The sequence below is a fragment of the Pieris napi genome, chromosome Z (assembly GCF_905475465.1).
Source record: "Pieris napi chromosome Z, ilPieNapi1.2, whole genome shotgun sequence".
In the NCBI taxonomy this organism is placed as follows: domain Eukaryota; kingdom Metazoa; phylum Arthropoda; class Insecta; order Lepidoptera; family Pieridae; genus Pieris; species Pieris napi.
The window spans coordinates 9,083,980-9,097,459 of NC_062259.1; the positions used below are offsets into that span (position 1 = coordinate 9,083,980).

At 31.4% G+C, this 13,480-nt stretch overlaps 1 protein-coding gene across 1 annotated transcript; it reads left to right on the forward strand.

Moving 5' to 3' along the window:
• The first annotated feature begins 4,046 nt into the window (after positions 1 to 4,046).
• LOC125062827 (band 7 protein AGAP004871) lies at positions 4,047 to 13,370 on the forward strand. The gene is made up of 7 exons (XM_047669001.1): positions 4,047 to 4,176; positions 4,246 to 4,355; positions 6,894 to 6,966; positions 7,054 to 7,136; positions 8,784 to 9,043; positions 11,714 to 11,894; positions 12,581 to 13,370. Exons 1-7 carry the CDS (start codon positions 4,119 to 4,121, stop codon positions 12,683 to 12,685), a joined length of 870 nt encoding a protein of 289 aa, XP_047524957.1. The 5' UTR covers positions 4,047 to 4,118; the 3' UTR covers positions 12,686 to 13,370.
• The last annotated feature ends 110 nt before the right edge of the window (positions 13,371 to 13,480 follow it).

Below are 13,480 nucleotides of genomic sequence, written 5' to 3' on the forward strand. Positions count from 1 at the left end.
AAAAAACGTATACAATTGCCTTGGAAAGAATTACTCGTTTTATGCAGCCTTCTGGTTGGTGCGCTAATTTTGTCTTTATTACGAGTACTATAATTATGGAAGCTACTATTCTTTTTAAAGATATCTATATTTTTCCGCACATACAAAATATTCTCATAAATGTATTGACTTGCCGGAGTCAAAATATGTAATTCATTATAGCCCGTACCCACAGATCGCTCTTATAGCCCGCTTTTGCACCACAAATATCGATTTAATGTCAGCTGCATTACCCCACAAAATAACACCATATGACATAATACTATGAAAATAGCTGAAATAAACAAGCTTTGCTGTGTTCTCATCCGTAAGATCGCGTATCTTTTTTACTGCGAACGCTGCGGAACTTAGCCTATTCGAAAGACCTTCTATGTGTCGGCCCCATTGGAGTTTACTATCTAAAGTAATTCCCAAGAACACCGCATTATCAACAAAGTCTATTTCCTCGTCTTTAATTATTATTTGAGAATGACTACTTTTTACATTTGTAGTTACAAATTTAACACATTTTGTTTTCTTTTCGTTTAACTTAAGATTATTTGTATTAAACCAGTGAACTACACTGGAGATGGCACTGTTTACGTTATCAAGTGATGGATTTTGTCGTTTCACTTTAAATAAAAGCGAAGTGTCATCAGCAAACAGTACTATCTCGTGAAGCTCCTTTACAAGAAATGGCAGGTCATTTATATAGACGAGGAATAAGAAGGGACCAAGTATGGAGCCTTGCGGTACTCCCATAGTAACAGAGGATCCCTGTGATATAGCTCCATTTACATTTACCTTTTGAATTCTATCGCTCAGGTATGATTCCACAAGATTTAGCGCTTTTTCGCCAATGCCATAGTGTTGAAGTTTCTTGATTAGGATTTCGTGATGGACACAGTCAAAAGCCTTTGATAAGTCGCAAAAAACTCCAATGGCATCATGAGAATTTTCCCAAGCATTTAAAATCTCGGAAATTAATTGAATGCCAGCATCTGCTGTGGAGCGACCTCTTGTAAAACCATACTGCTGGCTATGCATAATTTTATTATTATTAAGCTTCACAATTGGCGATTCCTCTGCGTTGATTTCTTTAAAAGGATTTCGTGAAAAGAGGTTACTGTAACAAGCCCGAAAAAATATTTTGTTAAGAATCTAACCCAGAATATCCATTATACGCCATAAGTATTTACCGCTAAATCACGGAGTTCGATCAAAATAATTTAAATTGCTGTGAAACATTTCTTAATACGAACGACCATCTACCTGTCGAAGCCAAATAATTTCTATAATCTTAAATTATATTAATTTATTCCTAAACATTAAACACTATATTTTCAGACTAAGCTAATACTATAATGTTGAACATACAATTTCAATTCCATAGAAATAAAATTAAAAAATATATGTACATTGTATACAAGTAGTACCTTCTATACAAAAAGTTGCCACGGGATGTGTGTGACATGATATCGCGGACTATACATTGTGTTCACAACCTGAAACCTAGCAGCTTCTTACCAGGGCCGTTTAACTACCGTATGTTATGAATGAAATTATCGTATCGTATTGGATGATAACCAGTAAAAAAATATCTCACGTTCATCGTTTAAGTTATCCACCAAGTACGCTTAGTAAACGCTAAGCAGACGGAAACCCTGACACGATTACAAGGAAGTCCAACAAAATTACTCCTTTGTGAATTTGTCTATATTTAAGTGGAGTTTATTTCTTTGGCTCTCATACTCAAGTGTTCTCAATCATCGTTGTCTTAGATTGGCATTATTATATATTGGATTTCAATCGTTTGTAAAGAGAAGGCATCTAACATACCTACGTATATCCGGTATATCGTTCACCATTATTGCAAACAACAAGCCTTTGTACTCAAGGCATTACTGGCGACCTTTTTTGTGACAAGCAAAAAATTAAAATGTTTTGAAATGAAGCCGATACATGCCAACTTATATAGCAGTATATAGCATCTCAGACCTGCAACCATAAAAAGGATTACGTAATTAATTGAGTTCAAGAGTCTGACAAGTGCATCACAAGTTTATGAAAGTAAAATTATGAAACATCTTAGTCAAGGGTTTTCATTATAAAAATAGTGTTACAAAAAGTTAATACCTATTTAAATACCCAAAATCGAACGAAATGAATAAAACATTAAACGAATTAAAACACATGGTCATGAAAAATATACTTAAACTAAAATATATGTGAAAACATGTGTGTAAACCCTGAAACCCGATTCCAAAAAGAATTGTAAATATTTTCCTCGTCATATTACACTCTATTGCATCTGACAGTCTCTTTTGTAATAAATCCCTTTGTTTTAGTTCTTGAATATGAGAATGTATTTTGATTTTTATGGAAAAGTTGCAGAAATAAAACTATTTACGAACAGTATTATATTTTAATTATAACAATATATTTTAATATGAGTTATTAAAAAACACGATACGAAACATCCCTCTGAAGTATATATTATTTTTTGGTTACTATTTTATATGTTTTAATAATATTTATTATGTTAAAATAATCTATTTCTGGCAATATCTTTCACTTGCAATACAGATCGAATTGTCAATTGATTCTAGAGGCTTAATGGAAAATAAATAATTATATTATATTTATAATTTAATTAAATAATTCGTCCTTTAAATGAATGGGCATTTCGTATCATTACAACATTTACTCAACTTGATTTAAGAAACATACTCCCGAGCTTTACAGCATTAGGAGCTTTCGTAGAGGCTAAAAACGTTATCCTCATAAAATGGCTGAAGTAAATTTATTGCCTCAAAAGATGTTTAGAGGCGAAGCTATATTTCGTAAAAAAATAACGCGGTTTTGAAAATGTTAAAATTAAATTTAGAGTTAAATTCGATTTCAAACTTTTTGCTAAATATATATAATTTCCGATTATAAATAATTTTTAATTATTATTATTTAATTATTTATAATTTCCGATTATAAATAATTTTATAATGGGAAACTGAAGAGTTTTTTTTTTTAAAAGCTGATATCTTAGTAACTACTTGTTTAATTTATCTTAATATATTTTTATTAGATAATACTAAACATCTTTATAAACTACAATTTAGCTAGAGAAAATTGGTTTGGTTAAAATCAGTATCCAATAATAAATCTTAACAATAACATCCCAAAATAGGCTTAAATTTACTTCATATATACAAGTATAACATTCCGATCGTACAATGTAAATATTACCTAGAGAATATCATGAAATAATGCTTAATCTTCTTAAGATTACGCAATTAACTTAACTTTTCTAAGGACAATCTTCAAATTTTAAACAGGTTTAAAAAACACATTAATTTTGGAACGAAGAAAATTCTTGGCACGCGTCTATCGGCGGTTTTCTCGATCCTTTGTTCAGGCGTAATAAAGATATTATCACTTTCCGACTCACGTTCGTAAAGCGACGGAGTTTTACTGCAAATCTTATCTCAAAGACTAAACACTAGAAATAACATATTTATTTATTTATTAACTTAAAAAAAGCAATCACATTTCAAATTCACGTTTAATTACAAAGACATCATTATACAAGTAAAGTCAGAGGTAAGCTTTATAAACCTTATGTTTATTAAGTCTAGCTGTAGGACAAATTAAATTAATACTGTGAATTTATGTCATGTAGGTGTAACATAGTAGGCTCGTTAAAAGTAATTACTTATGGAAAATAGATGCCCCTAAGCGAGCTTTACGAAGCTTTTGCTTTAATTTGGGGAAGCTAAACTTTGACGTCCTTTGATAAGGGTTTATTTAGTCTATGACGCCTCAGCCTCCTAGCAGTGACCTCCCCACTTTCGGCTGGGACGGACGTACAGGAAAACCGGCATCCTGGCGCGCTACTCTGATTCAACCACTATGGTGGTTGCTGAAACATCGAGTGAGTTAAAAGTTTAATGAAACATGTTAGAAATAGCTTCTATTTCCCGAACCGTTTGTCAAGTTGTTGTTTCTCACATGAATTATTTATTGAAAAATGAACTTGCCTACGTACGTGTCAGTCGTCTACAAATTGCCTTCGGAATATTACGTTTATCGTAAACTGTACGCAAATGACAACTGTGTTGGAAATGTCCAGTCGCCAACATTTGTATCCAACAATAGCGACATGTAATTTTATTTTATAGGCTTGTAATTTCATTAAATTTTTTTAAATAATTTACGTTTTTTTCCTTTCAGCTAATGATGATAACGATTCAGAATCGAAAACATGTGGAAAGATTCTTGTTGTGTTATCGTGGATTTTAGTTGTGCTCACAATGCCTTTTTCCCTCTTCGTGTGTTTTAAGGTAAAATATTTTTTGCCGTGCTTACTTTATATACTTTTAAGATCCAATAGTTCTTATTCTGACAGATTATATACGGACGCAATTATCTATCTGTAAGCGAACGTTTTTTCGTTTAACGTACAATCAAATTTTATATTTTATATATGTTGAAACTTTAATTTATTAATTTTCTGCATGTAATTAAAATTTTACAATTTATTACTCATATTTTTGATATTATTTATTGTAAAATAATGTTGAAACTTTAATTTATTAATTTTCTGCATGAAATTAAAATTTTACAATTTATTACTCATATTTTTGATATTATTTATTGTAAAATAATGTTGAAACTTTAATTTATTAATTTTCTGCATGAAATTAAAATTTTACAATTTATTACTCATATTTTTGATATTATTTATTGTAAAAAAATGCTTTGTCTTAAAGTACTATAATACTATATATCATTTAAAACCAAAGTTAACTAAATGCTCTTAAAAAACCAAAAGTATAAGAAAAAGTGGGTAATCATTAATTTTAAAGTTCTCATTGATGGGTCTTATTAAATCTTTCTTCCTTCCAATATAAATTGAGAATATTGATTTCCCATAAAATATGATAAATAAGTACCTACTTAAACTTAATAATCAATCTGTTTAGGCACTTAACCTAGTTAGTGAAAATTTCTCAATAAATTAGCTTTAAATATGGGGCGTAAGATTTTTTTATTTGAATGTATGGATCTTAGCATAGTAACATGTATTTTGGTTCTCTTCTCATAAATATTTTTGGGCATTGTATCATATCAGTCTTGTAGGCTTTTGAAACCGAAACAATAATTGTATCAAGTTTCGAACACAGTGCAACACGCAATATATAACTAATATATAAATTAATTCGTTTTTGTAATAGCTTTTCATTGCCAGGCCATTTTATGAATGTGGTAATGAGCTATCAAAAGATATTTAATATTTATTTCTTTGAATGTAGTCAGCCTTCCCTACGAACAGTAGCCATTAAATACTGACCCACATACACAAAGTAGACTTACGTAGCAGGTTAGCTTAATGCTGAAGCGAGTAGCATTGAATAGAAAAGCATACGTTTGCATTTAAATCCAAGCGAAATTCTAAAATTTATTCAACCCACAATCGAATTACGCTTGCATAGATCGCGAAACCAATAAGATCAGAAAATCTATGCTTACGAGCTTTAGAATTTTAAATATGCATTTAATCTCGCAACATGAGAACCGAAAGCTTTAATATTTAGATCAAGTACCGCACTTGAATAGAACTAGAAAATTTTTATGTACAAAAATCTGTAACTATAAAATTAATTAGAACCAAAATTCTTGTATATGATATTTTTAGACTAATGTGCTTGAGTTTATTAGAGATTATCTTAGATAGTTGATAAGCTTTATAAGTGGATTCGCCTGACATCTTGCAAATAGGGCAACAGTTTCATCATAATATATGGCACAGGCAATCCCAAAAGGGTTCATTGCGAGCGATACGAGCGCGCTAAAAAGAATAAATTACTTGGCTAGCAGAAGACTGAAACTAAGAGCTGAATTATAAATACAAAAATTTCCTTTGAAAGCCAAGCAAACACTGTCGTGTGTAATTGGAGTCACCTTGGTTTTGGCTAAAGTAGGTTAATGATAATTACTTGAATTATGTGTCTAGCATTCTCGACCATATGAATATGTAGATAGAATAATTAGAAGATAACCATAGTTACAACAAATAATGCATAACATACGACTGTACCATGCGAGAACAAGATATGTACTTAATGTACTATTTATAAATAGAAAAATATTTATACATTATGATCAAGTTCATTATACATACAGGCATACTTTGTTTAAGCTCTCAGTACCTAGTTTATAAAAATTCCAGCTGAAATTACAACGAGGCGTAGATGTTTTATAGTTCTTCATATGCAGTTCTTTTTAACCGACTTCTCAAAACCTGCAGAAGGTTCAGAATTTGGTGTGTAATATGTTTTTCTATAGAAATATCTCGTATCAGTTACGACGAGATTTTGCATATCACTTGATTGCTAAGACCATTCCAAATCATGCTACACGATCCGGGAACTGCCCTGCGATTCTGTAACTCACTTTTCGAACTCACACAGCGGTTTTTGCATCGGCGGTCGCTCTCAAATCAGTCGTGAAGCAGTCATTTTATGTCAACCGCTGTGTGAGTTCGAAAAGTGAGTTACAGAATCGCAGGGCTGAGTTAAAAACACTTCAAGATGACGTGACATATTAACGTCAAAATAATTATTATGACAATGGACACAATAGTGAGTTCCCTTGAATATTCCAGTTTATATGCATTTTTAATTAAATGCATATTACCGTATTTAACAAGCTATTAAGCGTCTATGTTTAAATTCCGAGAGGTTGTTTCTAATTAAAGGGGTACCAGAAGTTATTATATTATTATTGCTTTTAACTTCTTTTTTACAAAAAACCTTTTAATTATTTGAAATATTATATCAACGAAGCAGTAGCAATTAAACGCTTTATAATGTTTACAGGTCGTTCAGGAATACGAAAGGGCTGTTATATTTCGGTTAGGACGGCTCCTCACAGGAGGGGCTAAAGGTCCTGGTAAGTGCCAATACATATAAAGCTTTTTATTTCGCCAAGAATGTGGATTTAGCAACAGCGGTTTGAATATAATATTTTCACCCTCAGGTATATTTTTTATTCTACCATGTATTGACTCCTATGCGAGGGTAGACCTGAGAACTAGAACCTACGATGTGCCACCTCAAGAGGTAAGATTTATAAGAATACTTTTAGTTTGAAATTGTTTAAATATATAGATCAAAACTTTAAATGCTTTGCTAAACAACTTCCCCGGTGTTTTGAAAGCTGAAAAAGAGGCATTTTTATAAAGCTCTAATTGTATTTTCGACTTTATAAAAAAATTATATATAAAACTAGCTGACCTGGCAAACGTCGTTTAGCCATGTATATAATTTATAATAAAAAATAGGGATTAATCGTGAAAATTAAGGGTTGTATATTTAAAAAAAAATATCTAAAAATAAAAAATAAAAAAATTAGGGGTGGGAAACATTAACATTTAGGGCGAAGAAAAATAGATGTTGTCCGATTCTCAGACATACCCAATATGCACACAAAATTTCATGAGAATCGGTCAAGCCATTTCGGAGGAGTTTAACTACGAACACCGCGACACGAGAATGTTATATTTAAGATTTAATTAAGACTATAATATTATATAATGTTCAGTATTTGGTTGGGTCTTGAGTAAAGAGTTGCAACCATCTTGGGAATCGGCCTTTTTTACGCATCTACGGCATTTTGCTCAAGCAGGGATTAATAAAAGTTAATTAGTAAATTAAGTCCCGCTTTAACATCGTTTACAACTGTACCCACTAAAACCTGACGGATTCAGCTTACCAATGGGCGGAGGCAATTAACAGCTGAGCCCTATCCTTACGCCAAACGCGAATATCAGCCTACTCTAGTGATTTTCGATACTTCCTTCCTGTTCGCTATGCAATGGATGAATGGTGTATCATACATGGTGACAAAAATTGGCAATAAAACATTATATATAAAACATCATATTTGTTTCTTAAGTTAGGTACAAATATCATTAAAATAATATAATAAAATGTAGACCTCCGTTGTTGTCGGTTGACTGTATTTTGTATTTGTGTACTTTGTCGACTGTTCAGATATCTATTAAAGTGAAATGCACAGATGCAAGTACTCTATAGACTTGTAACTGGTTATTGCAACTGTCATAGAATAATTATTATAATAATAACAAAAAATCTAGGTCTAGGTCTTTGATTTGACGAAATAATCGCGCTAATTACTTTGAAAACATTTCACTTTGCTTTCACTGCAAAGTCCATTTATGTTGGTTTAATAATTTCAGTAGAATTCATAGAAATCGCGATTCCAAGGTTACGTAATTAAAAACTCGCGGTATTTTTACTTGGACCGTTATAAGAACGGTGGTTGGCCTAGTGGCTTGAACGTGCAACTCTCTACCCTGGTCGTGCGTTCTAAACACGGCTGTGCACCAATGGGATTTTCTTTCTGCATTTAATATATAGGCTCGAACTTGCCTCCATTAATTTGAATCGATTTAACAACTTTTACAGGGCAACCTAATAAATTTAATTTAAATGGGAAATTAGCATAACAGTGAAATTAAAACATATCTATTTCTGTCAAATATGCAAATCGAAAAAGGAGTTCAACCAACAAGCTTACTACATAACTTAAATTACATACATGGTAATAACCAAATGATGTCATCGCTATGTTCAAAGCTCTAATATCTTGCTACAAAAGCAGAATATAGACATTGGAAATTAGATAGTTATTGAAGTTACTCGGTAAGCTTGCTGCAAATATGAATACGTTTAATTATTCAACAGGTACTCACAAAGGACTCCGTTACTGTATCTGTGGATGCTGTGGTTTACTATAGAGTGCATAATGCTACAATTTCCATAGCGAACGTAGAAAACGCTCATCATTCGACACGCCTCTTGGCTCAGACCACGCTTCGGAATACTATGGGCACTAGACCCCTACACGAAATATTAAGCGAACGGGAAACCATTTCAGGAAATATGCAAATCTCTTTAGACGAGGCAACAGAAGCATGGGGTATTAAGGTGGAACGAGTTGAAATGTACGTATTTACACATTCTAATAAAAATAATAAGTTAATAACTAAAACTGCGTTAATAAATTATGAAGAGAAACTAGATATACGACCGCAATCTCATGATGTTAAGTGAGATGAGGCCTATTGAAGAGTACGCCTCTCAAAGTGTCTATATATAGGCAGTTTAAAAAGCTGTTAGAAACCGGGGAAAATAAAATAATAATTAACTCATTGCTTATTTAACAAGAAACAACAATCCAATTAATGCAGGCGCTACGGGATATCATAACGTAACTTAGATATCCAGGGTTATTCTACACGAGACTTTAGAATCGGGATTCCAATTCAATTTTCCGTAGCCAACAACGAATTTAGTTCAGTTTAATCAAGTTTCATATTGGCACACAAGCCTGATACTGGCCTTTAAAGGTTTCGGATTTGTATCTTATAATACAGACAAAATGTGATTTTATATTGGACTCGACTATGTGGTTGTTATGTTTCATTTTTGTAAATAAACATTAAAATTACGCGCACTATATTTTCGTATGTAATTAAATCAAAAGGGAAAATCAATACAAAACAATAAACGACTTCATTATTAATGCGAGGAGTAGCTACTTTATTATTCTACTACTATATACTGCGTAATTAATATGAAAGAAAATGAAGGCTTCATTTACCGTTGAAATATTTATTTTACAGTGTTTAATTTTCATTTTTGTGACATTATGCAACATCTATTATCAAAGATATTATAGTTATTTACTTCATGCATAAAATATTACTTATGACTCTATATTTAAGATGGAAATATATAGGATGGACGCAAGCTCGTGCGTATTAATTAAAAATGTATCGACTTTGTTAAAAACACACTGTTTTATTATCTGAACATTACTTACCAGCCGCGCCCAACAATAAAAATCTGTTGATTTCTTATTTTGATCCCACTTCAATAACCCTAAGATGGGATGGCTTACAATTCGATACGCATAGTTTTCTATATCTACGGTTAATCTCTCGGCCGATGTGATAATATGATTTAAAAAATGGCTCACGGTCTTCATACTATAAATTATCATTATTATATATTTATTATTATCATTATTATATGTTTTATTGATAAATAAGAAGATAAGAAAATATCAATAATTAAAAGTATTATTTTTTCGATTTGTGGAGTACAAATCAATGCAATGGCCAGAAAACCGTACAAAAATCTTTTCAGTTTTTAGTATAGACACGTCTGGGAACATAATTTTATATTATGTAAAAAGTATAAAGATTTAGATTTATTGTATAAAGATTTACAAATATAAATACAATACTTTCGCCAATCAATATATTTGTCATTTGTATGAAATCTAGGCCAAGCCGCCAATAGCTGCATATATGGACATCCAACACGGAAGTGTAGAGGCAGCTAATTTATTCAATAATCACCCAACATTGAATCAACATTTCAATTTAATAGCCGTCAAGTCTACATTTGCGATATATTTTATTAAATATCGCACATATTAATGTGCTAAGGTAAGGTAAGCGACTGGCAATCCTCAATACTTATTCCTCATCTGGAAGTTTGACATATAATTTTATAGGCAACCATTGCTTGCAAAAATTAATAAACAATCAGATATCGTTGATTTTAATTTAAATAAAGCCTTTTCACTTCAAAATTTCCACTTTAGTAATTTTTTGAAATATTTTATCATAAAGATTGACAATAACGCCCGGCTTTCACATCCTAGTTCCATTTCGAACGGGAAACATTCATTTTCCCGGAACGCTGACCTAAATCGAAAAACTATGTTGAACATACAGTTGATACATGGCTCTTGTTATCATTTTTTGGATATTGTACAGTCAAATAACTTTGCTACATACAAACCAACTATTTTTTTTTTTCCTTTATGGCTCTGGCACGGTTTGTGCATTAGCCAGCGTCAAGTGGGTATAGGATTTTTATAAGTCGCTGTTTTAATTATTTACAGTTTATGAATAATAAAAAACGAAGGAAACTAATCGCGACATAACATAGATGATTGAAAACGCATTAAATTTAAACCAACTATTACTAAGGCCAGAAACGATTAATTGACATCAACCAATAACATGAGCTTCAAAAAAATGTATATTGACGTGTCAAATGTTATAACTCGTTATATTATTAAATATAAAAACATCATAAGTGTTTTTGTGTAGACTTTCAGGCTTTTATGTAGTGGATTTAATTTTGAATTCTTAAGTTTCCTGTTTACTCTCGCTGTTCTATTGGATATAACTTCAGGTATTAATATTTAAGAACTTATATGCTTACTAATATTAAATAGTAACTAGTTTTTAGCGAAAAAAACTTTTATGGCTTTTTTTTATAAAATGCGTGACAAGATACATTATTTTTAAATTTTAACATAAAATTTATAATAAATCGAAACAATATAATATTATTTAATGTCTATAAACATTTGAATATATATGTTATTAATAATAGAAACTGGGTATCCACGACTTCAAACTAACAAATGTTACGAACCGCACTCGGAAATATTATTTACACAGATTTAAAGTATTTAATTTTGATACATTTTCTAAGAGGACGTTTTGAAACTTCACCACACAACACAACACAAATTACATATATTAATTAAAAAATATATTAAATATTTTATTTTCTATATATATTAACAGTAAGGATGTTCGCTTGCCCGTGCAACTGCAACGAGCAATGGCAGCAGAGGCAGAAGCGGCGCGGGAAGCTCGAGCCAAGGTGATTGCTGCAGAAGGTGAGCAGAAAGCAGCACGAGCCCTTCGCGAAGCCTCTGAGGTTATCGGCGATAGTCCCGCTGCTCTACAACTTCGTTACTTACAGGTAAATCTTGAAAAAATATTTTGATGATGTTAGGCGGTACCTACCGTGATTGTAATTAGTTAACAGGAGTCAAGAGTCTTGTTGTTTAAATACGTATCCTACGTTTTCGTAGACAACATAAGTAGGTATATCTATAAACAAATCAGATGCTAAAGATGTATTTTCATTATTCTATTTAAAATAGTTTTTATCTTTATATATACCTAGTAACTCATATTTTAACAAAAACAGTATAAGCTTTGAATAGTTATAGAGACTATTATATAACGTTTATATTCAAATCTACAGCATAGTAATGACTAAATATTAAATTTCTATTCGAGGCTTTTGAAATTGGTGTTGAATTGATTAAAATTAAATGAATACGAGGGATAATTTGTGTGCTGCCACGTACTAAGTATCGCTTATATTAAATTATGCGTCACGTTTAATAATTATTCAACGCAACGTAAGCCGGAATATGATGACGTGTAGGTCATTCGATCAATTCAGCGGCGTCTGGTTCTGTATGTTTCATGATCATTTGTTTTTTCTAATAGGCAATTAGGTGATCAGCCTTCTGTCACACGCCGTCGACGTTTTGGTCCTAAACATGACGTCACACGGTAAAGCCACAAGGCAAACACTGCTCAAAATTTTAAATTTAAAACAAATTATGTAAACAAAATTGTAAATATTGTTTACAGACGTTGAACACAATATCTGCTGAGAAGAACTCAACAATTGTATTCCCGCTGCCCATCGATCTCCTTACTTACTTCATAAAGGCTAAAGAGTATCCATCTAATTAAGTAAATTTGGCAATTGCTACATTAATGAAGATATAAACCTCGAAATAAGTTTTGATTATAAAAAATTATCTCATGTTAATTATAAGCAAAATCATGTACCTTTCCTAATCAGAATAATTACTGGACAAATCAAACGACGTTAGTACAAGATTAATCGTATTGACGAAACTCGACCTTTAAAAGCTCAAAACCGAATAGCTTCAAAGAAAATCCATACGTTTACAAAGTCATACTAAGCTCTAACTCTCGACTTTGAATTAAGATTCATATATTCCCTATAAGAATTAATGCCTCCTTACATCCAAAATCTGGACACCTTACGTATGATTTCAACACTGGTATACTGCAGTGGTGGAAAATATTGGAGGAGATTACGGCCATAATATTTATAAGGCCATATATTACAAGTATAAATTAACATGCCGTGCAGTTTTCGTTTATTTGATCAAGCTTGTACTAGCCCTACGACAATTTAAAATGTAGTTTTAATCAAGTGTAAAAAATTACACGACTCTTCTAAGTTGACTAACCAATAAGCTAACGTTTACATATCAGTGTGCATCGATTATTAAAGTTCGTATTTGTAAAATAAATTCATGTCATGTAACTTCGACCATATTTCTCTCTTTATGTAAATCAAATTTTAGATACATAAGCTAATTTATGAATAAAATGAGTTTAAATACATTTTTATTTTATTTCTACGTCATGAGATAGAGCTGATAAAGTTTTCTGAGATACACATTCAGTTTTTATTTAAGTACAATAATTAACTGATATACTGAGGAACATTAT